General features: G+C 39.4%; 1 protein-coding gene across 4 annotated transcripts in view; it reads right to left on the bottom strand.

Moving 5' to 3' along the window:
• CNOT4 (CCR4-NOT transcription complex subunit 4) overlaps positions 1-25143 on the bottom strand; it is a 74166-nt gene that overhangs the window by 15210 nt on the left and 33813 nt on the right. For 2 of the 4 annotated variants that reach the window (XM_060777226.2, XM_067469150.1), the window contains 4 exons: positions 21969-22124; positions 11235-11292; positions 10714-10963; positions 8269-8766 (listed from right to left, as the gene is read on the bottom strand). In XM_060777226.2, coding sequence (XP_060633209.1) covers positions 8269-8766; positions 10714-10963; positions 11235-11292; positions 21969-22124 — 962 coding nt within the window. The remainder of the gene's footprint in view (positions 1-8268; positions 8767-10713; positions 10964-11234; positions 11293-21968; positions 22125-25143) is intronic. The other 2 variants (XM_067469149.1, XM_067469151.1) reach the window with 1 other exon arrangement.

Raw genomic sequence — 25143 nt, 5'->3', positions numbered from 1 at the left:
GACCACAGTTATGCGTCCAACTCCAGGGGTGCACAGTGTGGCTGCTCCCAAGTGGTCTAGTAAAAGTGTCCCAATTATGAGGAATGATAAGGGTTGCAGTCAAGCAAAATCTGGATGGCTGCTTGCCTTAGCTCAGTGTTTCTCAACCTTCTTAATGCTTGCCATAGATGCAGGTGAAACGTCAGGAGAGAATGCCTCTAGAACATGGCCATATAGGCCGAAAAAACCTACAACAACCCTTCCTAACGCCACAATCCCTTAATGCAGTTCCTCATGTGGTGGTGACCCCCAACTATAACACTATTTTCACTGCTACTTCGTAACTGTAATTTTGCTACTGTTATGAATGTAAATATCTGATATGCAGGGTGTATTTTCATACACTGGGCCAAATTTGGCACAAATACCTGATACACCTAAATATGAATACTGGTGGGGTTGGGGGGGACGACTGATTTTGTCATTTGGGAGTAGTTTCTGGGATTTATAGTTCACCTACAATCAAAGAGCATTGTGAACTCCACCAATGATGGAATTGAACCACACCTGGAATATAGAACTCCCATGACCAACAGAAAATACAGGAAGGGTTTGGTAGGCATTAATCTTGAATTTTGTAGTTGCAGTTCACCTACATCCAAAGAGCACTGTGTACTCAAACAATGATGGATCTGGACCAAACTTGGCATGAATACTCAAAATGCTGAAATGTCAACACTGCTGGAGTTTGGGGAAAATAGACTTGACATTTGGGAGTTGTAGTTGCTGGGATTTATAGTTCACCTACAGTCAAAAAGCATTCTGAACCCCACCAACGATAGACTTGGGCCAAACTTCCCACACAGTATCCGCATGACCAACAGAAAAACTGTTTTCTGATGGTCTTTGGTGACCCCTCTGACACCCCCTTGCAACCTCCCCAGGAGTCCCAACCCCCATATTAAGGAATGCTGCCTTAGATTAAGGGTTGGCAAACCTGGGTTCTTTGCATGTGTTGGGCTGCCATTTCTATAACCCTCAACTGTTGACTACAAGGGTTAAAGCCAACAGTAGTGAATGTACAAACATCTGAAGGGTATCAGATTACTTTTCCTGCCTGAAAACAAAGACAACTTCAAAATATGCTTCTTTTTCTGTTGGATTTCCCTACAATGTCTGTATTTTTCCTGAGTCAAATGGAACTGTTTCTCATATTTTTATACTTTATAAATAATATTCATAATGAATTCTCCATGAAACCTGTAATCTGGAGACAAACAAACTGGGTATTTTTGTTGTTGCTTTTCCATGTTCTTAGCACTTCCTCAAATTAGCATGTTATATTTTCTCTCTAGTTTTCATTTATTATAGAAGGCATCACTTTTTCCTGTTGTCTTTGTTCTCCATCAACACCTTCTGTTCTGATGTGAAGGACATGTAGGCCAAATTCATCCCTGACTTCTGGTCAGTTTCCCCAAGCTGAAGATAGATTTGCCTCCTATCTACAGCTGTTGCTGTTATATTCTTAGCTGTAAAAGCAGCAGAATCATACTCTGCCTCAGCTATGAATTACAGCACTTTTTGAATCCTCTCAACTACCCTACACAAAGAGTGCATGCTAATATCTTGACTCTCTAAAATCTCTTGTAACTATAGTATTGTTGCTCTGGCAAACATAGACACCATAACAGAAGATCAAATTGCCTCCAGTCCTGTTTTAAGTACTGCCTCAATTCTGGATTCCCTAAGGGCTGTGTCACTTTCCTTAGGTGAGGCATCAAAGCAGAAATTGGCACGTCAACCAATAAGGTAATCCATGTCTTTCTTCTTACACATGTACAACTTTTGATTATACACTGGAAGCCTTTTTGTATTCAACGGGACTCCTATTCTAAAATAATTAACTCTTTGAACATGTCAGGTACATGAATTTTAGCCCCTTTAGGTGCTATTTTTTAAATTGCTGTTGCTGCTCTAATGCCCACTTCCTGAATATTTTCCAAGGCTAAAATTTGCAGTGTTTTTTAAATGTGCTTATTTATTTTGTATCAAAAGCATTGCACAAATAAGTATAAAACTGACAAAAATAGAAGGAGCCCAAGTAGCTAAATATTTTTTGACTAAAAATGGGCAACAGCGACTTCATTGTCAGTAGCTTTAAACAATTCTTCCTCTGTACATGAGGCAGGACATTGTGGACAAGCATATAGATGCAGAGTCATTTGTTCTGTTGGTTTTTAAATGTGCTTAAAATTATTTATGTTATATACTTGCATTTTTCCCATGTCACTCTCTGCAGTTTCCTGTCTGTCATTAAAACTAGCTCCTTTAAACGCTTCCTCAGACATCTCCTATCAGGACCTGAATTAATTGTGCTATTTAATTGTTTAGAATAGAGGTACTCAAACTTGTTAAACAGAGGGCCAGGTCACAGTCCCTCAAAATGTTGGAGGACAGGATTATAATTTGAAAAAACTTGAATGAATTCCTATGTAGACTGCACATATCTTAATTGTAGTGCAAAGAACACTTAAACATAATACAATAATTAAAATGAAGAACAATTTTAACAATATAAACATTAGTATTTCAATGGGAAGTGTGGACCTGCTTTTGGCTGATGCAATAGGGTTGTTGTTGTTGTTGTTGTGTGCTTTCAAGTCGTTTCAGACTTAGGTTGATCCTGAGCGATGGCCGAGTAAATGACCTTGGAGGGCCATATCTGGCCCTCGGGTCTTAGTTTGAGGACCCTTGGTTTAGAACAGGGGTCCTCAAACTAAGGCCCGAGGGCCGGATACGGCCCTCCAAGGTCATTTACCCGGCCCTCGCTCAGGGTCAAACTAAGTCTGAAACAACTTGAAAGCACACAACAACAACAGCAATCCTATCTCATCAGCCCAAAGCAGGCCCAGACTTCCCATTGAAATACTGATTCGTTTATATTTGTTAAAATTGTTTTTCATTTTAATTATTGTATTATTTTTAGGTGTTTTTTGCACTACAATTAAGATATGTGTAGTGCACATAGGAATTCATTTGTTTTTATTTTCAAATTATAATCCGGCCCTCCAACAGTTTGAGGGACTGTCTCCTGGCCCTCCTTTCAAAAAGTTTAAGGACCCCTGGTTTAGAATATGTAGATAATAAATTAACTGCATTTAAATGTTGGCTTTTATACTTAAATTAATGTAAATATAATATTCTTTGGATTGTTATAGTTCATATATAGTTCATATTAAATTACCTTCTAATAGTAAAGGTGGAGTAATATGGTTTTCTGCTAACATGCTTCACAAGAATGATAGTCACATATCCTTCCTATCTTTTTAAAAATTACTGCAAATTATCAAAGTAGATGAAAACATTAAAAAAAGAAAAAGAATGCAAAACAGAAAGTAGTACTACAGAGGACCCTCTAAATCCGTAATTTCAACCAACCAATGATCATCATGGCCCATATCATTAAACAGCGGTAATATGAGAATGGACACATTGAAGTGTATGTGTTCACATCACTGCCATTTAATAATATGGGGTGTGGTCATCCACTTTTTTTCAAATCCATGAGGAGATATTCTGGAACTGAATCCCTGAGGGTACAGCAGACTCAGTGTAAGGGACATAAAGGAAGGAGGAAAAAGGATGATTTGCATTCCTCTCTTCAGTAGTTATATAAAATACAATTATTCCAAACTTAAGTACAAATCCAACTACTCTATCTTTCCAATACCCTAAATCTTGTTAGTCTTCAAAACCAAAATCACATTCTTCTTATCCTTTTTTGTTATTCCTCTCCAGGGGTTATATATCATCATCTTCTTTTTCTTAGTGCTGTTCAGCCTTTGGGTCATTACCTAGCCCACTAAAATTTCCTTCTTTGCAAATCAAACATTTTTAATATCATCATATACCACTAAACGTTCTACTAAAATCTGTAAGTATATTATATTTTATAAAGTATCTCTACATCAATTTTCTTATCTCTAAAATCTCTTTATCACAGTCCATTAGAAGTATTAATTCAAAGGTATTTAATACATTTTGAAAATAATCATATCATCATACAAATTTAATTCACTTTATATTCTATCTTATCTATTTTAAGAAACCAGGTTTCTTAACTCAAGTGAGACCAAAAATTTCAACTTGATTTCATTTTAAGTTTTACTCTTGGCTGTTTTGAGAGAACATGCATTTCATATTCATCTCAGCTTATTTTCTACTAAATTTTCCAGGCTTATCCTCTTTTTTCATCATTATATTTGGGGATTCTTCACACATCATCGATCAAATCTCCCCCAACAGTTCCTCTTGAAATACTGGGCAATGTTCCATCTTTCTCATGTCCAGTAGTCACAGGACTTAAAACCCCCCCAGAAGCCGGCCTCTCTGCTGTTCCTTTGTCTCCACAGTTATGCCTTATTACCTTCAGATGTTCTCTTATTAAACTTTGGAATGGGGCAGTGGTCCTCAACCTGTGGGTTCCCAGATGTTTTGGCCTACAACTCCCACAAATCCCAGCCAGTTTATCAGCTGTTAGGCTTTCTGGGAGTTGAAGGCCAAAACATCTGGGGACCTACAGGTTGAGAACCACTGGTATAGGGTATCTTATTACTTTAATCCTAGAACACACTGCACAGTCTAGGAATTTCTTGCAGCTCTTGAAATCAAGTTCTGCCATTTCTGTAAGTTTTTTAGTATTTTGAAAACGAATGTGTCCTAGTGCTCTATACAAATAATGAACACAATTATAATGAACATAATAATGAATACAATTATCATGTATTGGGGCATTTGAAGAAACATTTTATGAATTTACTTTTTTCCTTTTGTTCAACCTAACATATAAGTTCTCATCAACTTTACCCTCTGCACATACTTCATCATTTAAATTCACTTTACACCCTTGTGCATTTAACTCAAATCTGGCTACACTCAATAAACAAAATTTCAGTTCTGGTACACATAAAACATGGTCCACATTAAGTCCTTATAATCGATGTTTTGCATTGAAAAACAAAAAAATCCAAATCCTTGGATAATGAAGAAATCAAAATATAAGCTTTGTTTTCTTCAGTGAAACACGTGCCCCATATTTGTTGCAGGTGGTTTGTAATACTCTCCCCCTTTGGAAATTTTAAATTTTGTAACTTCCCAGTCAGCAAGAATTTCATGCCTGCTGACTAGCTCAGGTAAATTTGCTTGAGATTTTGCCAATACTCAGCAGTTGTTTGGGCACTCCTTATATATGGCAGTTGACTGTACTCTAATGCCAATATGATAGAAGCTTTTGCCCACTGATCTGCCCTCAAGTCTTCTCCATTACCTGGGGGATTCCCCACTAAGGAACACAAATGGCCTTTTAACAGATTTTTTTTTTCATTTTAAATGACTACGTGGCATATTTGCTGGTATTCAATCTTTCAAAAGGCAGTCCACTTTCTTGAAATGCCACTGATATTTTTCTTCAGCCTCACTATGGTCTAAGCTAGTCTGTACTGAACTAGACTGGGCCCATAACCTTTGTTGGACAAACAAAACACCCTCCCCATAAAGAAATTGTAGTATAGTTTAACAGCAGCCATGTAACCCAACAACAGCAGCCAGAAAGTGATGAAATGAACAAAAACAGACCATGTTAGTTTGCCTTTCATTTCATCTGGAGGCTTTTTCTTGTAACAAAAATAACACTCTTGAAGTATTTACAAAACATGGTTTCTTCCAACACAATTAAAAGCGTAAATCCAATGTCTTATCTTCGCCTACTCAATCCAAGGTTTTTTCTTTTTTCTTCTATCATTTTTCTTCTTTTTTCTATCTTCTATAGTTGAACAAACAATCCAAACAGTACTGGCTACACCGAACACAGCAACTCACTTCTTCATTCTTTTTTTCCGTCTCTCTCTTACAACTCTGCAGGCACACTTGCTTATAACAACCTACTGGTTTAGCTGATTCACTGCACCATGTTAACTCTTACAATGCCTGTATATCATTTTTGTAATTAAAAATACACGGTTAATTTTTCAACATCTCTTACATTCTCCACTTTCCCATGATGTGAGTTCCTTCTACTCAATTCAATCAATTCAATAAATCAAAATAAATTATTTCAAAGTTACTATCTTTCAAAGTTACTATCCTCACAGCTTGATATATCTTTTAAGACACAACAATTCCAAGCAGGGTTGGTTTTCATTCACTGCCTTGAAGCGTAAACTTCACTGATTCACTTGTTGCTTGAGGAAAGAAAGCAGGTTACCAAACCTTTTGCCCCATTAACCAGAAGTATTCTTTTTAGTTATAATTCAATATTTAATTAGGAATAACAAGTTACTGAAGAGGGTAGGCTTGCAAATTCAGTATTTGTCAAATTGACTGCTTTCACAGTTTGGGCACATATGCACCCCTTCCCCCCCAAGTTCATACTGCGTTCCAGAAAATAGCAGTTTCCTCACAAGTAACAAGGATTCTAGGCTCTCATATGCCAACCCCTGTTCCCAAAAGTTAGGATATGTGACTATTAATATTCTTCTGTTCCTTTTTGCTGAGATAAGGACTGTCCCTCACAAGCCCCACACTTACATTCCAGCTCCTCTCTACTATTCTTATAACCATAGTAAAGAAAGTCAAAGACAAGGTACATTTTCTTCTTTTTGTTTCTAGCTGCCTTTTATCTTTTTTTTTTTGTTCTTTATGTATATCTATACATGCTTTTGTTTTTAATTGTATTTAGAAGTTCTTAACAAAATTACTTTTGGGAAAAATAGAAGTCAACAGTTGAAAAAGGATCTTGGACTTTGGGACTCTTGCTATGTATGCTGGCACAAGATGAATAACTCAAATGTTGTAGATTGCTGCTTCATGCCATCAACAGAATGTTGTTGTATCACATAGCAAGTTAAAATATTAAAACTGTAGATAATTGTTTTGGGTAAATCATCTTAATATAAGCCTGCTAAACTTTGTAACTAGGCACAATCCTGAAGAAGCCCTCAACAATGGTTTGCTGAGTAACAGAGGTAGGGAACCCTGAATCAGTGGGCAACTCTGTATGGCTTTCTGGCTCCAATGTGAAGTTTTAACAGCTGGCTACTCTTTGTCTTCATTGTCCCTACTTTGAACCATTTACAAGCATTGTTCCTTGTCTTTTCCTGATCTTCCCTACATTTCTAGAGAATGTCTATCATCTAGAGTCTCCATCTTGGCCTGCCCTACAATAAATTTATTAGAAATTCCCAGGTTATTAACATTTTCTTCAAAAAATGTTCATATCATGAAGCATGAAAAGGCTCTCCTATACATGTTTTTGTGCCAACAGGCAATATTGAATAAAGCTTACAAAGCAACAGCATTTAATTCTGTTGTGAACACAACAATGGCGTGCTTACAGTAATGATTTTCTATTCAACTCCTTTATTTTGTATTCAGACTTAGGAACTGAGCTAAACATTCTAAATCTAAATGTTCAAAAGACTATATTTTATGTATCCGAAATGCAGTGTACTGATGAGATATGATATAAACAAATTCTCCCACGTTCAATACTTCAATGAAGAATGATGACCCCATAAATACTACAAGCAATCTTCTTACATGTTTATGTAAAGAAAAGAATTTCTACATATTCACTGAACTGTACTTCAGAGCTTGACTCTGAAGTACATAAGATGTTAGACAAGTTTTCAAAATTAACTCCTTTGTAGTTTCAGAAGATTTTTGATGTTCTTTAACCAAATGATATGTCTAAATTTCAATTTCTTGGGGTACTAATTTCTCATGGTATCAACACAAAATTCACTAAGAGAAACCTGATCATTTGATTAAAATCTAAAAGCCAACCCCCCCCCCCCCAAGATTTGACACAGTAATTAAGAAAAATAAAATACAAAAGGAAATAATTTATAACCCTAAAAAGACTGATGTTAAACTTTATGAAAACCAAGAAGTATTTTTTAAATGTCACAATGTAATTAATTTTTTGGAATATATAAACCGTACACTCAAAATAGAATTCAAATCCACAGCATAATCAAGACTGATGCCACAGCAAACGATAACATCATTTTTGAGTTTTGTATTTCTGGACATAAGATACTCCACCTTCCTTATAAAGCTCATTATTACAAGGCTAAAAGTCAAACTAACCATTTGCTTTTTTTAGAAGACAGAAGGCCAGATTTCCAGGACAAGTGTTACATTATTATCCTTGCACCAACCATTCTTGCTACTCCGGTTACAGAATCTGAAGGCATCACCAAAATTCATTCATTGTTTCAGTGCACTTACCTGCTATAGGGATCCCTCCTAGACCTGTGCCATGTGGTGGTGGGAGGTTCAAGTCCAAGAAATTACTATTTGAAGGGGGATTTGCTGTGTGGTTCAAGTGCATGATGTTATTGCGTGGAAAGGCCATCCACGGATAGCGAGCTGCTTGGCCTGGAAAACTGAAGGAGTTGTAAACTGCTCGATGCTGTTGAAATTGTGGGAACCTCTGTGGCAAAACTGAAAATGTGCTATTGAGAGAGTTGGCATTTGCGGGTGCAGCAGGATGCAGAAATCCAGAGCCTGACCCTTTGGCGGTTGTAGTGTGTGGGGAAGGGTTTTGGAGAGACGTGGGCGAGAGGGAAGGCTGGTCTTGGACTGACAGTTCCTTCTCGATCAGGTCTGCTAAGGCTTTGCGGGTGATATCGAAGGGATCAAACCCCAAGTCATCTTCTTGCTGTTTGGATGAACCAAATCCAAACGCCGCTTGCCAGTCTGTAGAGGAGGATACTGGGATGGTTTCTGTGGGATTAAAAAATGAATGTGATGTTAAAAACATAAACAATTTCCCCTTTACACCGATTGTTCTAGTGAACTTGTGTCAACAGAACCTATTGTTAATGTTTACTATTTTAAGCAATGACAATAAGAATGTCATAACATATAAAATTAACGTATGTGAACAGTAAGTTAGGAGACAAGACTTCCTGAGGACCCCAGTGCCCACGGCTACAGTAAAAAAATTACAATATTTGAAAGTATTAAATTATTAAATATATTTAGCAAATAGAAAAAATTAAACCAATTCAAGGTAAATACTATGAAATTTATATTCTTTAGCTTCTGTTAGTTTATGTTTAACAAGGAAGTCATTTGGGCATTGTATTGGTAAACATGCATCTGAACATTTATTATTTCAAAAACAAACTATTCATTTTGTTTGGAAGAAGGCTCACAGAAAAAGAGTTTTATATCTTCATGATAGAATATAACTTCTGACATATTCCATTCATAAAGATTGTATTTTGTATGTGTAAGTGGCACAGTTACTACAAGATATTTAACACGGTGAAGGAACAAAATATTTTTATTGCGGCAAACAGTAAACAAAAAACCCAACCTGGATCTTGTTGGTTACATAAGCATTCTTTCTTGTTCTCTCATACATAAACCCTTACTGTTACATGAATAAGCAAACTCTGATGCAACTCATTACTTCAGAAGACACAGAGATAAGTTGAATTGATTTCATCTGTGTGTAATTCCCATGCCACATGATCTCAGGCCCCAGAATTTGTTTGAGAGCATTTCAAAACAAACAGTAATGTGGACACCAAAGAACTATCAAAAATGTCCAGGATGATTTTTAAAATGTCCAGGGTAATGTTGTGCAAAAGTAGTGATCAGGGTTTGAGTTAGTTTTTTAAAAAAATCCCAAGCTATAACATCACCAGCAAAACCCAGTGACTGGATGAAAAAAGCAATAGTTAGAAAAACAATAAACGGGGTCATTATCCTTCTGAGGAAGCTGAAGAGATCTTTAGCCAAGATGGGAAAAACCATCCATCATGTACCTATTATCCAGATGCTCCGTGAAGATGTAAGAGACACCAGGCAAAAGTTATGACTGAAAGACACCTTATTAAAGCCCATTTGGAATTTTAAAATGGCATGTGGGAGACATGGCAAACATGTGGAAAAGGGTTATCAAGTCTGATGAGACGACAAACTGATTTTTTTAGCCTTGTCATCAAACACTCAAACACAGAGTCCCATAGTGGTGGCAGCATTATATTGTTCATTTTTCCTTGGGCAGGATTGAAGGCAAGATGGATGAGGCCAAATTACAAGAGGAAAAAACTGCTTTAGCCAGCAGAGGACCTGGGACTGTGGAATGAGACTGGCCCTAATCACACAGACAAAGCAACACTGATGTCATTTGAACATATTACTTTGGATGTTTTAAATGACCTAGTCAAAGTATGGATTTTAGTCTCATTGACAATGTGTAGAAAGGTCAAAAGTTGCTGTTTGTCAGTGCTCCCATGTGTGTACGTGAACTCATGCATTTGTATGAATACTTAGTGCCAGCTTGTTTTTGTTTCCTTAACTTTAATATTTTTTTCCTTCATAGTGTTGACAATCTTCTATCAAGTGATAAAAAATGTTCTGCCTAACCTTGATATTCATTAGAATCAGTGACCTCCTACATTCAAGCACAGAAATTAGTTCTTTTCTTCTAGGCAAACATGATTACATAGAGTAAATTTTGAGCACACAACTGTTTTGTTTAATTCCACCTATGAAAATGTAGCAGCTCACAAAAATGTTTTGCAAATGAATGGCTAGGACCTAATTAGCTGTAATATCATGTCTTTTTAAACTAGTAGGTCAAAATAATTGTCTGAATATACTATTGCAAGTATATAATGTGCAAGGTGTATGTAATTACTACAATATTCTACATACCTGACGTGAAGAGGCTCTGTGGCTCTGGTGCCATGGGCCAGTCATTGGATGTCTGTGGGGAACTGGGAAATGGGGGGAGTCCACTTGGAATTGGATTAGGATGCCGAAAGTTGTCAGAAAAAAGGGACTGAGATTCTGTTATAGCCCCTTCAAAGGGAGATCGTGCACTATGATTTGACGAACTGATGGGGATGACTGAATTTGATTTCGATAAGCCTGGGGGTGGTGAAGGTGTGTCACTATTTGATATCTAAAATGAAAAGAGCAAGAAAAAAATAAGACAACATTTCTTTAGTAAACTCTACTACAGAGGTACAAAGAACATCCAGTTTCATGAACATCATACAGACAACACAAAGTTTCCTTTTATTTTAGTTTGTTTGGCAAAAAAGTCTTTATTGATGGCAAGTATGAAGTATTAATTCAACAACTATTATTTGCAGTTAACAAAGGTTCACAGGTTACATTTATGATAAAACAAATATAAATGCAAATACAATAATATGCAGTTGACATCTTACCTGTTGTGAATTGTCACAGTTTCCTATACTGAGAGAATCTGAAGGTTTGTCGACAGGGCTAAAGAAAAAGAGAAACACTTAGGCAAATGGGAAAGGAGTTTGATGTAGAACTTAAAATTAAAATATTTAAGGAAGCCCATACTGATAATCCATTCTTGTGCATTACAGACATGTATTTATTTATTTACTGCATTTATATCCTCCCCTTTCACCCTGAAGGGGACTCAGGGTGGCTCACAAAAACGGCACAATTCGATGCCACATATACATACATAGGCTATAACGAAACATATACATTAAAACCAAAAAAAATTAAAACATCACAATCTTAAAACCAATTAATTAAAACCACACAATCCTAAGGCAGATCATGTTTTTTTTAAAAGAAAGATAATTTGAGCTTGATGGGGCCCAGAAAACCTCAATACATAAAGTATATTGAGTTTTGGGCAGGGCAAGTAGGTAAGAAGCAGGGGTAGGTAGACAGAGTAAAGGAGCAAGTGAATGTGCCCCTAAATAACACATATATATTTTTTCTTTTTCTTTTCTGGAACAATTTAATTGGCTTAAATTGAACAGGAAATAAAAGTGAAATTCCTGCTTCCACTCACCTGTCAAACAAAAGTGCAACAAAAAGAGCCAGAAAAGGATAAGACAAGACCACAAATCACAAAATGCAGAAAGAGAATGGGTTGAGCAAGGAACAGTGATAATAGTACAGTAATCAAGTGCTGCCAAAAGGTAAACGAGCAAAGGAGATTGAGTTAGGCATGCAAACTGGAATGTGTGGTTCTAGCTGCATTCAGACTGAAAAGGTAAATATACTTGTAATTTTAAGTAAATCTTACTTTTGAGTTACTAACAAAAATTGGTGAGATGGCAGTTCAACCAAAGAATGGTCTACTCTTGCCATTTTGCTACCAAGCCAAGTACTAGAAATCCAGAAATGAAAGAATGCAAAGATTCTGTAACTTCGAGACTAAATGCATCTCAACATCGGTAATGTCATATTCTATTCACAGAGTTGTACAAATGCATCCCTTTGTACACAAGGCAATGCCAATGACAAATATGTCTAATACGCATAAGGAGGGAAATTTGTTTTCAAAGATCTATCTAGCTCAACAATGACAGTGAAATTACTGTTTACAAAGATGTAGATGTGGCTATTGAAACACTAACAGTCTAAAATACAGTAATATGACATTTGGTAGAGCCATATTAAACCTGAGTATTATCCTAAGTTGTTCAAATAAGACTCAATAAAGTTAACAACTGCATATTCTGGCAAGTCAAGTTATTGACATATGGATCTTCCTTGAAAGAGGGATTTTAAGGAAGCTTACAAGAGAGGGAGTAGCATGTCAACTTCAGCAAAATAATAATAATAATAATAATAATAATAATAATAATAAATCTACAAATGAGAAGCTTAACCAAAAGTCAGACAGCTCCTGAAACAGAGTTAAAGAAAAAATCTAGATGAAATTGGCATTCAAATGCTACCTATTTTCTTAGATCTCTGTGAGAGAAGAATGGTTTTCAGTGCCATATATTTACGCACATACAATCAACTAAAATGCACTGATTGATATTATTGGTGCAGCTTTTGTTGTCTCATTTTAATTTTTTAATGAAGCAGGGAAAAGAGAAACTAATAAACATCTATAAAGCACAACTTTAGCTACAAGAATATATAATGTATCTTCATATAAAAGTGACAGACCTCCATCAGATTCACAGCTCCAGCATACAAACCTTGTGCCACATCATATCACATCACATCGGCACAATAAAAACACAAGTTCATTAAAACTATAGTAGGATGAGTAAAACGGCACTTATAGAAAAACACAAACATCTTAAGAGACTATTAAGAGACCAATTCGCTTTTATTTTCTAGAAGAACAGAGTTGGCCATTTTGACAAAGACTTGAATGAACTAACATATTGGCTAACGTCAAATCAAGGAACACCAATGAAACGTACAAACTGGGACCCGGTAAAAGATTATCTTAGACAATGGAAAATAGAGGTTATTATATAAAAGAGTAAACTATAAAGAAGAAACAGTGGAGGCGTGAAATAAAGGTTGCTTACCTGTAACCGTATTTCTTCGAGTGTCTATCCGTGAAATTCACACCTATGGGTTCTCCTGTGCGCATGCGCAGCAATCCGGAACTTCTAGAATTTTAATGAATTTTTAAATGATTATTTTAGAGAATAAAGACAGGCCCCGCCCACTCTCCGCCCCCCCGGTATATCAGCCCCCGCAGGCGTCCCAGAGGTAGTTCCCCTAGCGCCAAATAGAAGTTTAATGGAGGCATGACAGAGGGGAGGATGGGCGGGTTGTGTGAATTTCACGGATAGACACTCGAAGAAATACGGTTACAGGTAAGCAACCTTTATTTTTTCTTCGTGTCTTCCGTGAAATGCACACCTATGGGTGAATAGCAAGCTACTGACCTGGAGGTGGGTCATGCCACACAGGAAAACAGTACGGCTCTGCCGAAGGCTGCATCTTTTTTGGCCAACACATCCAGTTTGTAGTGTGATGCAAACGTGGACGGTGTGGACCATGTTGCCGCTCTACAGATCTGATCAAGCGGAACTCCACGCAAAAAGGCTTGGGATGTGGAGAGTGATCTGGTTGAGTGTGCCACCACGTGAGATGGTGGCTGCTTTCCTGCCAATTGATAGGCTAGTTTGATCGTTGAAACGATCCAAGAGGCTATACCCTGGGAAGAGACAGGGTGCCCCATCATGTCTTTCCTGTATTTTAAAAAGAGTCTTGGGGATTTCCTATGAGGGGATGTCCTATGCAAATAGAATGAAATGGCCCTCTTGACATCTAGAGAATGGAGGGCCACCTCTAGTGGGGACGATGGATTCGGAAAGAATGCTGGTAATATGATGTCTTGCGACATGTGGAAGTGAGAGACTACTTTAGTTAGGAAAGTGACATCGGTCCGAAGGACAACCTTGTCCTCGTGGAACCTCACATACGGTGGGTCCGATCTGAGGGCTGTGAGTTCACTGGCTCTTTTGGCCGAGGTGATGGCCACCAGGAATGCTGTCTTCCAAGAGAGGTGAGATATGTCATTGGAGGCCATGGGCTCAAAGGGCGGTTTTGACAGCTGGGATAGCACCAGCTCTAGGCTCCATTGTGGGGGAGGGGGGGCGACAGGCGGGTGGATATTCTTGTATCCTTTCAAAAACAATTGAACCAAATGATCTTGAAAAAGGGACGGCAAGCCACATTTTCTTCTAAAGGATGATATAGCCGCTAGGTAGCACTTAACTGAGGAGAGGGAAAAACCTTTATTGGAAAGGTGGACTAGGAAGTTCAACACTATGGGGACGGGGGCTGTGGAAGGGTTGTGTCCAACTGATTTTGCGAATGTAGTGAATAATGACCACTTATACTCATAAGATTTTGTGGTGGATGGTTTATGAGCGGCGAGGAGTATGCGTGATACTTCCTCCGATAGATTTATTGTGGTCTGATCCTCCATGCCGTTAGGCGGAGGGAGGGGAGGTCTGGGTGGAGAACGAGCCCGTTCTCCACCGTGAGGAGGTCTGGGAAGGGATCGAGATGGAAGTATTCCCTGTTGGAAATTTGGAGGAGCGTGGCAAACCAGTGTTGGCGTGGCCACCAAGGGGCGATCAGAATGCAATCCGATTTGTCTTGCATTATCTTGGCTATGACAGGGGATAGGAGAGGGAGGGGTGGAAACATGTAGATGAGGTTCATTGTCCACCGGAAGAGGAATGCGTCCCCGAGACAACCTGGGGATACGTGAGGGGGGAGTCTTGCGCAGTATGTTGGGCATTGAGTGTTTACTGGGGATGCGAATAGATCTATTGTGGGCATCCCCCATTTGTGTGTGATGGCTTGGAATTGGGATCTGTGGAGGTGCCATTCGTGGTTGTTCTTTGATGTTCTGCTTAGAGAATCTGCCAATGTGTTGTCTTGGCCCGGTAGGTGGATGGCCGAGAGGAGGATGTTTCTCTGAATGCACCATTCCCAGATGCGGGTTGAGATTGATGTCAGTATTTGGGAACGAGTTCCCCCCTGTTTGTTGATGTAATATTTGACTGCGGTGTTGTCTGTTACTATTTGGACTATATGGTTGGAGGTGATACGGGCGAAGGCTCGGAGGGCCTTCTCCACTGCCATCATTTCCAGTGCATTTATGTGAAGGCGGCGCTCCTGGGGGAGCCAGTGGCCGCTGACTTTGAATCCCTTGAGATGTGCTCCCCAGCCTGAGTTGGAAGCGTCTGTTGTCAGGGACATGGACGGGTGTGGTAGAATGAATGGCATGCCTAGGCGGACATTGAGTGCTCTTGTCCACCATGTGAGGGAGTGTAGCACCGTGTGTGGGGGGTATAGGATCCGGGACTGTGGATCGCGGAGAGGGTCGAACGTTCTGATGAACCAGTTCTGCAGCGGCCTCATCCGAAGCCGGGCAAAGGGGGTCACACTGGTGGTAGATGCCATATGGCCAAGTATAGATTGGATAGCCCAAGCTGAGGCTTGTTGTGCTTGGATGAGTGAAAGGATAGCCTGTTGAAGTTTCAAAAAGCGGTCCTCTGGGAGGAAGGCTCTTTGGAGTGTGGAGTCTATGATGGCTCCTATGAATTGGATGCGTTGAGTTGGTTGAAGATGAGATTTTTCGTGGTTCACCACTAGGCCGAGATCCTGCAAAAGAGATAAGGTGTAATGAATATCTGTGCATAATTGAGACTTTGAAGTCGAGGCCAACATCCAGTCATCCAGGTACGGAAAGACTGTTATGCCTTGTTGTCGGAGGTGAGCGGCGATGACCGCCATGCATTTAGTAAACACCCTGGGGGCGGTAGACAAACCAAAGGGTAGGGAATTAAACGAAAAATGGTAATTCTGGACCGTAAAGGTAAGAAACCTTCGATGGGAGTGTCTGATTGAGATGTGGAAGTATGCATCCCGCAGGTCAATCGTTGCTAACCATGCCCCTTCGGGAATGAAGGGAAGGATGCTGGGAAGAGTGACCATGCGAAATTTGCGTGGGGAGATAAAGGTGTTGAGTTTGCGGAGGTCCAAAATGGGCCGTAGTCCGCCATCTTTCTTGTCTATGAGAAAATACCGGGAATAAAAGCAGGTGTTAGATGTGTGTGAAGGTATGGAGGAGATTGCTCCTTTAATGAGCAAGGAGTGAACCTCGTCCCATATGGTCTGGGAGGGTTGTGTGATAATGACCTTCCCAACAGGTGGGTAGTTCTTAAACTCAATTGCATAACCTCTATCAATTATATCAAGGACCCAAGTGTCCGTGGTTATGGATTGCCATTGTGGGAGGAAGGAATGTAGTCTATTGAGGTAAGTGAGGTGTTGGGTTGGGGAAGGGGGAATGGGTATACTAGAAGCGTCTTCTGTTGTTGTTTGGGGGTCTGGTACCACGGTACTGACCTCTTGCGGGAAGTGGAGGGCGTCTCGTGGCTGCAGTGGGCGCATATGGTCGCTGTCGTCCTCTGTAGAATGAGGTGTTGTAAGGTTTGTTGTAATAGTGGGGGCGAAAATAGTAGGAGCCCCAACGCTGCCGTTGGTAAGTGTACGGTTGTTGGTCATATTTGTACACTGTTTGCTTCATCTCGTGAGAGTGTTTAAGCTGTGAGTCAGTCTCAGGGTTAAATAGACCTGCCTCATCCATAGGGAGATTCTCAATGAGAGAACGTTGAGATTGAGAGAGGATAGCAGCTCTAAGCCATGCATGACGGCGAAGGGCTACTGATCCTGCAATTAGTTTTCCAGAATTATCAGCAGTGTTTCTTGCAAGGTCTTTTTGCAGTTTGGCTAAGAGAAGGGCTTCTTGTTGATAAGCCTTAGCCATTGGTTGTTCAGCTGGTGGTAAGAGTTCTAAGTAAGGGGATATCTTGTTCCAGAGTAAGGTCTGGTAAACACTCATGTAAACCCCATAATGGGCCATGCGTGCGAAAAGGCACGCTGAGGAGTAGAATTTTTTGGCCATAGTATCTAGCTTTCTCCCTTCTTTGTCAGAGGGAGATGCTTGGTTTGTTTGGGTTGGTTTTGGTTGAGCATCGGTCACCACAGAGTTTGCCTTAGGCATCTTCGCGAGCCATGAGGCTGTAGAAAGATCAATACGGTATAAATTTTCTGCTCTTTTAGGGGTTGCTGGAACCAAGGCTGGCGCAACTCCTGTATTTTTTAGGATTTTCAAGAGAAATGGAAGTGTGGGCAACACAGTGGATGTAGGTGTTTGTTGTTCAGTGGATGTAAAGCATGGGTCTGATACAGTATCTGAAGGTTCAGGAGTGGTGAGGTTTAAGGCTTTGGCAAGCCTTATTAGCAGAGCTGAGAAATTTTTAAAATCTTCCAAATGTTGAGGAGACGGGTCAGGGTCTGGTTGGGGGTCTTGAATGACTGGTGTGTCACTCGTGGCCTCCAAATCAATTGTATCTGTTTCAATTTGGTGAGGCATAGCCGGTTCTAGATTGAAAACCTGTGGATCCATGTCTCCCTGGGGGTCTGGGGGCCGAGAGAGTGTAGCTGAAGGAGGTTCACGGGGGGGTTGGGGAAGGTTTGGGTCAGAGTAATGAGGAGGGTGCATCCCCTTGAATGAGTCAGGGGGGGGGGGTGGGTAGTAGAAAGGATAAGCCGGGAAGGGAGGAGGGGGAGGGTACATATAATAAGGGTATTCCTGGTACCCATAAGGCTGCTGGTGGGAAGGAGGCACTGTGCGTGTCCTTTTGGGAGGGGGAAGAGAAGGAGTTGTAGTTTGGCGTGGATCCGGGGATGGAGAGCGGCGGCGGCGCCCGCTGGGGTGCGCAGAGGCGCTGGGCCGAGCCGAGGAAGGTGACTCCTCTGGTTCCGGGGATTGGGGAGGGCTGAGTGAAGGAGGAGGTGAGTTCTGAGAGGGTGGGAGAGGCGGGGGGGAGAGGGAAGCGTCCGGAGGAGGCTGCGGTTCCAGCTCCATATGTGGAGCCAGGAGCTCGAGAGGAGGGAGATGGGAGGGGTCTTCCATGTGGAGAAGAGAGGGGAGCGGTTCCTGGAGCTGCATAGTGGAACCGGGGAGAAAAGGCACAGACTGCAATACAGGGGGACTCAAGGGCTGTGTGCCAGTGAGTTGCCGTCCCTTTTTTTGTTTGTTTGATTTCTCTTTTGTTTTTGAAGACCTCGTGGTCTGCTTAGCTGATTTTGCTTTCTTTTTCTGCGGCTCCACAGTGGGAGAGCCCGCTTGTTCCCCATCCCGCCTATCCCCAACGCGTGGGGAGGGAGGCTGGGAGGTATTTTGAACGGGGGAGGATTGGGAGGGAGCGGGAGGAGCTTGCGGGGCCAGGGCCCGCTCATACAAAAGAGCTTTTAATCTGGCATCTCTGCCTTTGCGAGCTCTGGAGGTGAAGCTCAGGCAAATCTCACAAGTCTGGAGATTGTGGGTCTCTCCCAGACATAGGAGGCATTTAGAGTGTTTGTCTGCCTCAGGGAGGTTAGTCCCGCAGGAGGAACAATTTTTAAAACAGAGGGAAGACATCTAGCCTGATAGAATAGTCGTCAGCCGGTCCGTGGTCAGGGGAAGGAGAGGTCTGGTAGTCGAAGAGAGTCCTGGTCAAAAGCCAATAGAGTCCGAAAAGAAGAAGGAGAAGTCCTGACGATGCTGCCTGTTTGGCGCGGAAAAAGGAACTACCTCTGGGACGCCTGCGGGGGCTGATATACCGGGGGGGCGGAGAGTGGGCGGGGCCTGTCTTTATTCTCTAAAATAATCATTTAAAAATTCATTAAAATTCTAGAAGTTCCGGATTGCTGCGCATGCGCACAGGAGAACCCATAGGTGTGCATTTCACGGAAGACACGAAGAAAAACTATTTCTTATAAACATAGAAAAAAATACCAAAGACCAACAAAGATTAGATGGAGGTCCTTTCATTTTTTCTTTTTGTTTTTTTTTTCTTTTTTATTATTGCTTTGGGTTTTTTTTTCTTTTTTCCTTTTTAACACTTCTCTCTCCTTTCCTACTTTTCTATTCACAACAACAATGTTCTCCCACTTTTAATGTAAAAGCTTTATTCTTTTTTTCAGTGCTATAATACTCATTAATAAAAATATTTTCAAAAAAAAAAAAAAAGACTAAGACTTGGATCTGTTCAGCCATTATTTGGCCTCCAAGATTTCACTCTCAGTAAGTGAGTCTCAGGCTCAGTCCAGTCCTCTCCCTACGTGTACAGATGTGACTGTGTAAATGTTGTTTTTTAGAGAAAATATGTAGTATGAAGAAACAAAATGAGTTAGAGATATGAAAGGCAGCCAAAAATCAAATGTCAGCATCCAAGTCTGATCACCTAAGTTTTATGACCCTGTATTTTGAATGGCATTTCAGGATTTTAAAGACACAAACATATTATCAATTTCCTTCAATTCAAAGTCTAATCATATTTAGTGTGTATTTTTTCCCCTAAAACAGATATTTCTTTATGCTACCCCCCCCCCCACAAAACAAAATAAACTCAAGAATAAATGAAAGGCTATGAGAGTTTTGTCCCTATCTCTGAATGCAAATGAGAAGAATTATTTTCTCCTTTCAACGCTTAAAATTTTAAGATGTGATGCTGACGATAGCAACTCACTTAATGTTGACTAGGCACTCACAAATTCTTTATACAATGAAATACAATTAAAATTCAAAAGCAAGTCAACAACATATGACTGGACAATCCAAGCTATAGAAATCTCATCTGAATGTAATCACTAGAAGAAGGAATTTTCTACAAAATATTTTAGAGGTATGGATTTTTAGAGTAAAATAATAGAAATCTAGTGACTCCTATGTTACAACTGCAGTCTAAGTTTGGACTATTTCAGACTCTACTGACAAAAGGGACAGTCCAAAGCACATTTGCAGACTTACTATAAGCTTAAAGGCTGAAAAAAGATATTTAAATTTGTTTTTTTTCCAAACTGTCAATAGTACATACACGATTAGAAAGAATAATTTGTTAACAAAACAAGTTCAAGCAGAATTGTTTTTATTTAATTGCTTAATAAAGTATTTCATATCGCATAATAAAATGAATTTTTATATTAAATACTCAGAATATTCAAGTTCTAAAAATGACTTTTTAGAGTAAAATAATAGAAATCTAGTGACTTTCATTTATTAGATATATCCTACAGTGTTTCAGTTTTATGCAGTGAACAGATGTTTCACAAAGTAGGCGCCAAATGTTCAAAAGTTGTCTAAAAATAAGTATGAACTCAAATATAACAGATTCTGCAAATCTGGATTACATCTTTAGCCCACGTAGAAGATCTGAGGAAGGACTGTACCAGGACATCTCATAAATAAAACTAACAATAAGAAAAGCTAGAATTCGAAGAATCCCACTGAGGGAGGAAAGAACATCTATCTCAAAGGAGTTGTCCATTTTTCTTTCCAACTGCAGCCATTTCATGCTCTGTTGAACCCTGCTCTGACAGAATGTAGAAAATAGAAGAGAACACAACAGGGATAGATGCAAAAGCCTTCTTCTACATGAAGACCTTTCGATCCTAGCTTGTTTAAACTATTCTAGAAATATAAAATATTCCTACACAAATAATTGAAACACAAATAACGACCAGATGTTCGATATATTAAGCATCACCAGCATGTTTCAATAATGCCAAGTTAATCTACAATGGGAAACTAAAGCAGATTGCAGACTGTGTTAAAACTTAGATATGTTCATAGGACATGTTTTTGAGTGAGCAGAAGTATTCAGAGTTTGTCAAGAGATAATTGAACAGGATGTATTAATGAAAAACAAGAATAAAAGATCTTTGGTTGTTTTTATTAATTTTTCAAGCCTAGATGATGTGTTACTAATCTGGCATAGATTCGATCTCAAAATGATCTTGGTTCTTCAGCACACCAGAAATATGTGAATTAGATAAATTAAAGTCAGGTGTCTTTTACGTCAGTTCTCTGCTCCTCCACTTAATGCTGTGAGAGTAGTTTCCAAGAAAGTAGTCTCCACACTGTAATGGTATGCATTCAGTAAGACAAGCATTTTCCCAAATCAGAATTATAAGGAAGTTATGAGAAGTTCTATAAGTATACTCTAGATCCAACATGTAATTACAAAACAATGTTTCTCGTGATTCTTTGAGGTGTTAAAGGCAAATTTTTAAAAAGTCTTTGGAAGGAAGAAAAGCTGATGCAACTTGCAGCTAGGTGAAGAACAAAAAGTATTCAGATCTGACAATCCAGTTCAAAGTATTCAAGTCAGTCAACTGAAGGCCTTCTAGAGGATGACCGAGTTCCTACCATAAAGTGTTTTCTCAAGGAGTACTCCAGGCTATGTGTTGAACATTGTTAGAACACTGACCCAGATGGCAAATGTTTAAAAATGTCTTGCCTTGTTCACAATGCTTACCTTTGAAAGCCTGCTGGCCTAGACCAGTGGTTCTCAACCTGTGGGTCCCCAGGTGTTTTGGCCTACAACTCCTAGAAATCCCAGTCAGTTTACCAGTTGTTTGGATTTCTGCGAATTGAAAGCCAAAATATCTGGGTACCCACAGGTTGAGAACCACTGGTCTAGACAGAGGCATTTCCTATTGCAACTTTCTCCACAATTGCTTTTTATTTCTTCACTTTTATCAGAATTCGAATCCAGCTCTTCTGACAGAGGTTAGAGAATCATCCCTCCACATCAGTGAGGGAGAAAGAAAGCTAACTAAAATATAAAAGGCAGCACAATTACCCGAAATCTGAATCTGGACCATCTGGAGTCATATGTTCTGGGTCTGTGCCATTTTCTAAAATAGGAGGCGTTTTCCTGTGTTCCATTGTTAAGCCGTTGACTGATTTACTTGAACTCAGTAATGATGGCCAGGCATCTTTGTTATTACTGTTGGGTCTGGAAAGAGGTGAAAGTAAAAGAGAGTTCAAATTATGGAGAAAGTTTGAAAATTGAAACACTGGGGAAATTATTTCTGACACCATCAACGACGGAGAGAAAAAAGGAGGTCTTCAACATATATTCTGTGACTGAGTTAGAGTGTAGGAAAGGACTGTTTTTGCATCAGGCCAACTGTTCGCCCTTTCATCTATAAGTTTCTTGGTGCATCAGCCTATCAAGATATGGAGGTCTCAAAATGTTTATTTCATGAAGATGTGCTCTGGGGTTTTATGAATACAATTACCCATGTCTTCCAGCTGATGTGCTGTATTCTTCGAGTGTCCTTAAGAATTACTTTATCAGTCCCAGTAAATCAAAGCTCCCCACCATTACCTTGCTTTCTCAGTTCAATCATTTACTCCAGAAGTCAACTTTAAAAAAAAACCCACACTAGTAATAAACACTACTTATTGAATAAACTTCCGGCAGGCCTGCCCAGTCAATTCTTAATCATGAGTTTTTATTTACATTCTATTGCTACTATATGTCAATTCTGTATATTTGTGTGTTTTTGTCTATGTAATTTATTGTATATATTTTATGTTAATATGTTTTTGACTTTGTTTCTCAAGCCATCAAAAGAGGTGGTTTATAAATTTAAAAACATTATTATTATTATTATTATTATTATTATTATTATTGAAGTGCCTGAATAAAAGTGTACAATTCAGGCAATTTTATGTCTACGTAGCTGTTATTTAATTTCTTTCTTCACACAAATCCTACCAATATATTTTTGAGCAACTGAGATGGAGAAGCAGCCATGTTGGTTTAAATATCTGGCGGGCGTACCACAGGGAAGAGGTATTCTCCCAAGTCCACACCAATTAGCCAATCAGAGCAAATCATGAGGCTTATCCTATTTAGCTGGGTGCTACTTGTGCACTGTAAATGCACTGTAAATACAAAAAGTGGAGAGCATGGCTACCCTGCCAGGTGAGTCAGGCAGGAGATTTAAAACAAAGAAAGCCCCTTTATGCTCACTGGTTCCTTAGTTTTCTGTTACTCTATGAAGGTACCATCCCTACAAAGAATTTAAAATATATAAATGTGCAGTTGTCTTGAATGGGTTGGGAACACAACTGTGTGGAAGCCCTAATATTTGTTTCTTCCAATGTAATGAATGCATAGGTTCTCAAAACTGATCTGAAGAAAAATATGGGACACACCATCTTTTAAAACAAGCCAGTCAAAGATCCTACCTAAAATAAAATATATTATTATCTTTCATACAGATTCTTCATTGTCTACCTTTGCTGTTTCTGGATTTCTTCCTGCATTTATCTCATTTATCAAGGCAAGAATGAAATGTCATATTTATATGCTTCCCTACTGTGTGTGCCAAAGTCCACAGTAATATATAAATGTGCCATTGTCAAATCTTTGTTTTTCTTCAGATGTTATGGTTGATAACTCATGAGTGAGCCATAAGAGTTGCGTGAAATCAAAAAGCAATAGGAATTTGCCTTTGTCTATAGAATAAAGAATAAGGCTTTTGCAGAGACTTTTTTTGTAACAGTCCAAGGATGACAAAGATGAGTGTGATGAAGTATTCTTTTGCAGCAGTTCTATTTTCAGTTTGAGTAGAAAGCCCTCTTTAAGGCAACATAACTGTCACTTAACGAAGAAAGCTGAAATTTGAGCTTAAAAAATAAAGTCATATTTTCTTGCTAAGAGTAGCAAACTGAAAAAAAATCCAAGATAGATGACAAGAGAGTAGCAAGAACCTAGCATTTTCTGCAATTGCATCATTTCTCGAACTTTCTGAGATCTTATGAAGCATTTCAATGAAAATTTAAAAGACTGTTGATGTACTTATAAATCAATGAGTATTGGGAAAGTCCCACTCTGTTTCAGAAGTCAGATAAAATTAACATGGATGTCAAGGCTCATGAAATCTTAGATAAATTCCTACTGCAGAGACTGGCCATTTCAGAAACTTGTTGCCATTTCAGAATACACCTTTTGCCTACTATTTCTTCGTTATCTTTTGGACCACTTGAAATGTCAATGTTCTTTGATATTCAGTGTTTGTCTCTTGAAGAAGACACTAAAGCAATAGTCAGCACCTACTAGGAATGGATCATTATTGAAAAGGAGATGCTCAAATGATAAAATCAAACAAACAGCCTACCCGTTCAGAGTCAAATGTATCTGCAAAGATATAAGAAAAAGAAAAAGCTACCTTGTCTTAAATTTAAATTCTACTGTTGAAAATCAAAGTTTGTAAATATTTCATCAACTCTCCTAAAAGAAATGAAGTTTCATATGGTTGAGAAACATGACCTAATAAGGAATGGTTGCTTACCTGTAACCATGTTTCTTCGAATGGTCATCCCTGAAATTCGCACCTAGGTAGTTTCTGCACCTGTGCAGCGGACTCAGTACCCTCGAGAGAGCTTTTTAGGCTCTTGTGGCTATAGCCCTGCCCACCTTCCCCAGAAGGCATATAGCGGGGGGGGGGGGGGGGGGGGGAAGGGAGCTGTAGCCTCAGTTCTTGCACAAAACTTGCACAAAATGGGTCTCCCTGAAACAGAGGAGGCACAGAGTGTGTCCATCTGAATCAGGTAACTAAACATTTCTTAAAGAGTGCTGTAGACATATTGGTCTGTGAGTAAAGTAAGAGTAGTCAGACTGTCCAAGATCAAGGTAGGAGCATAGCAGAGTAGTCAAGCGAAGTTCAAGGTCAGCATGTGAAACAAACTTTAAGGATCAAGTAAAAACATCATTGTTAAAACAGTCCTAGGTCAGGTAAGTAGCTATATGTTTAGAAAAATTCCTAATGCTGCTGTGATGGCGGCGGAAGAAAGGAACTGAGGCTACAGTCCCTCTCACTGGCTGTATGCCTTCTGAGAAAGGTGGGCGGGGATGTAGCCACAACAGCCTAAAAAGCTTTCTAGAGGGTTCCAAAATTGCTGTGCAGGTGCAAACTACCATATGTGTGATTCTACAGAGACCAAGAGAAAGAAGCAATGGA

This window comes from Anolis sagrei, chromosome 5, assembly GCF_037176765.1.
Source record: "Anolis sagrei isolate rAnoSag1 chromosome 5, rAnoSag1.mat, whole genome shotgun sequence".
Lineage (NCBI taxonomy): Eukaryota > Metazoa > Chordata > Lepidosauria > Squamata > Dactyloidae > Anolis > Anolis sagrei.
This window is presented reverse-complemented; position numbering and strand designations above follow the sequence as displayed.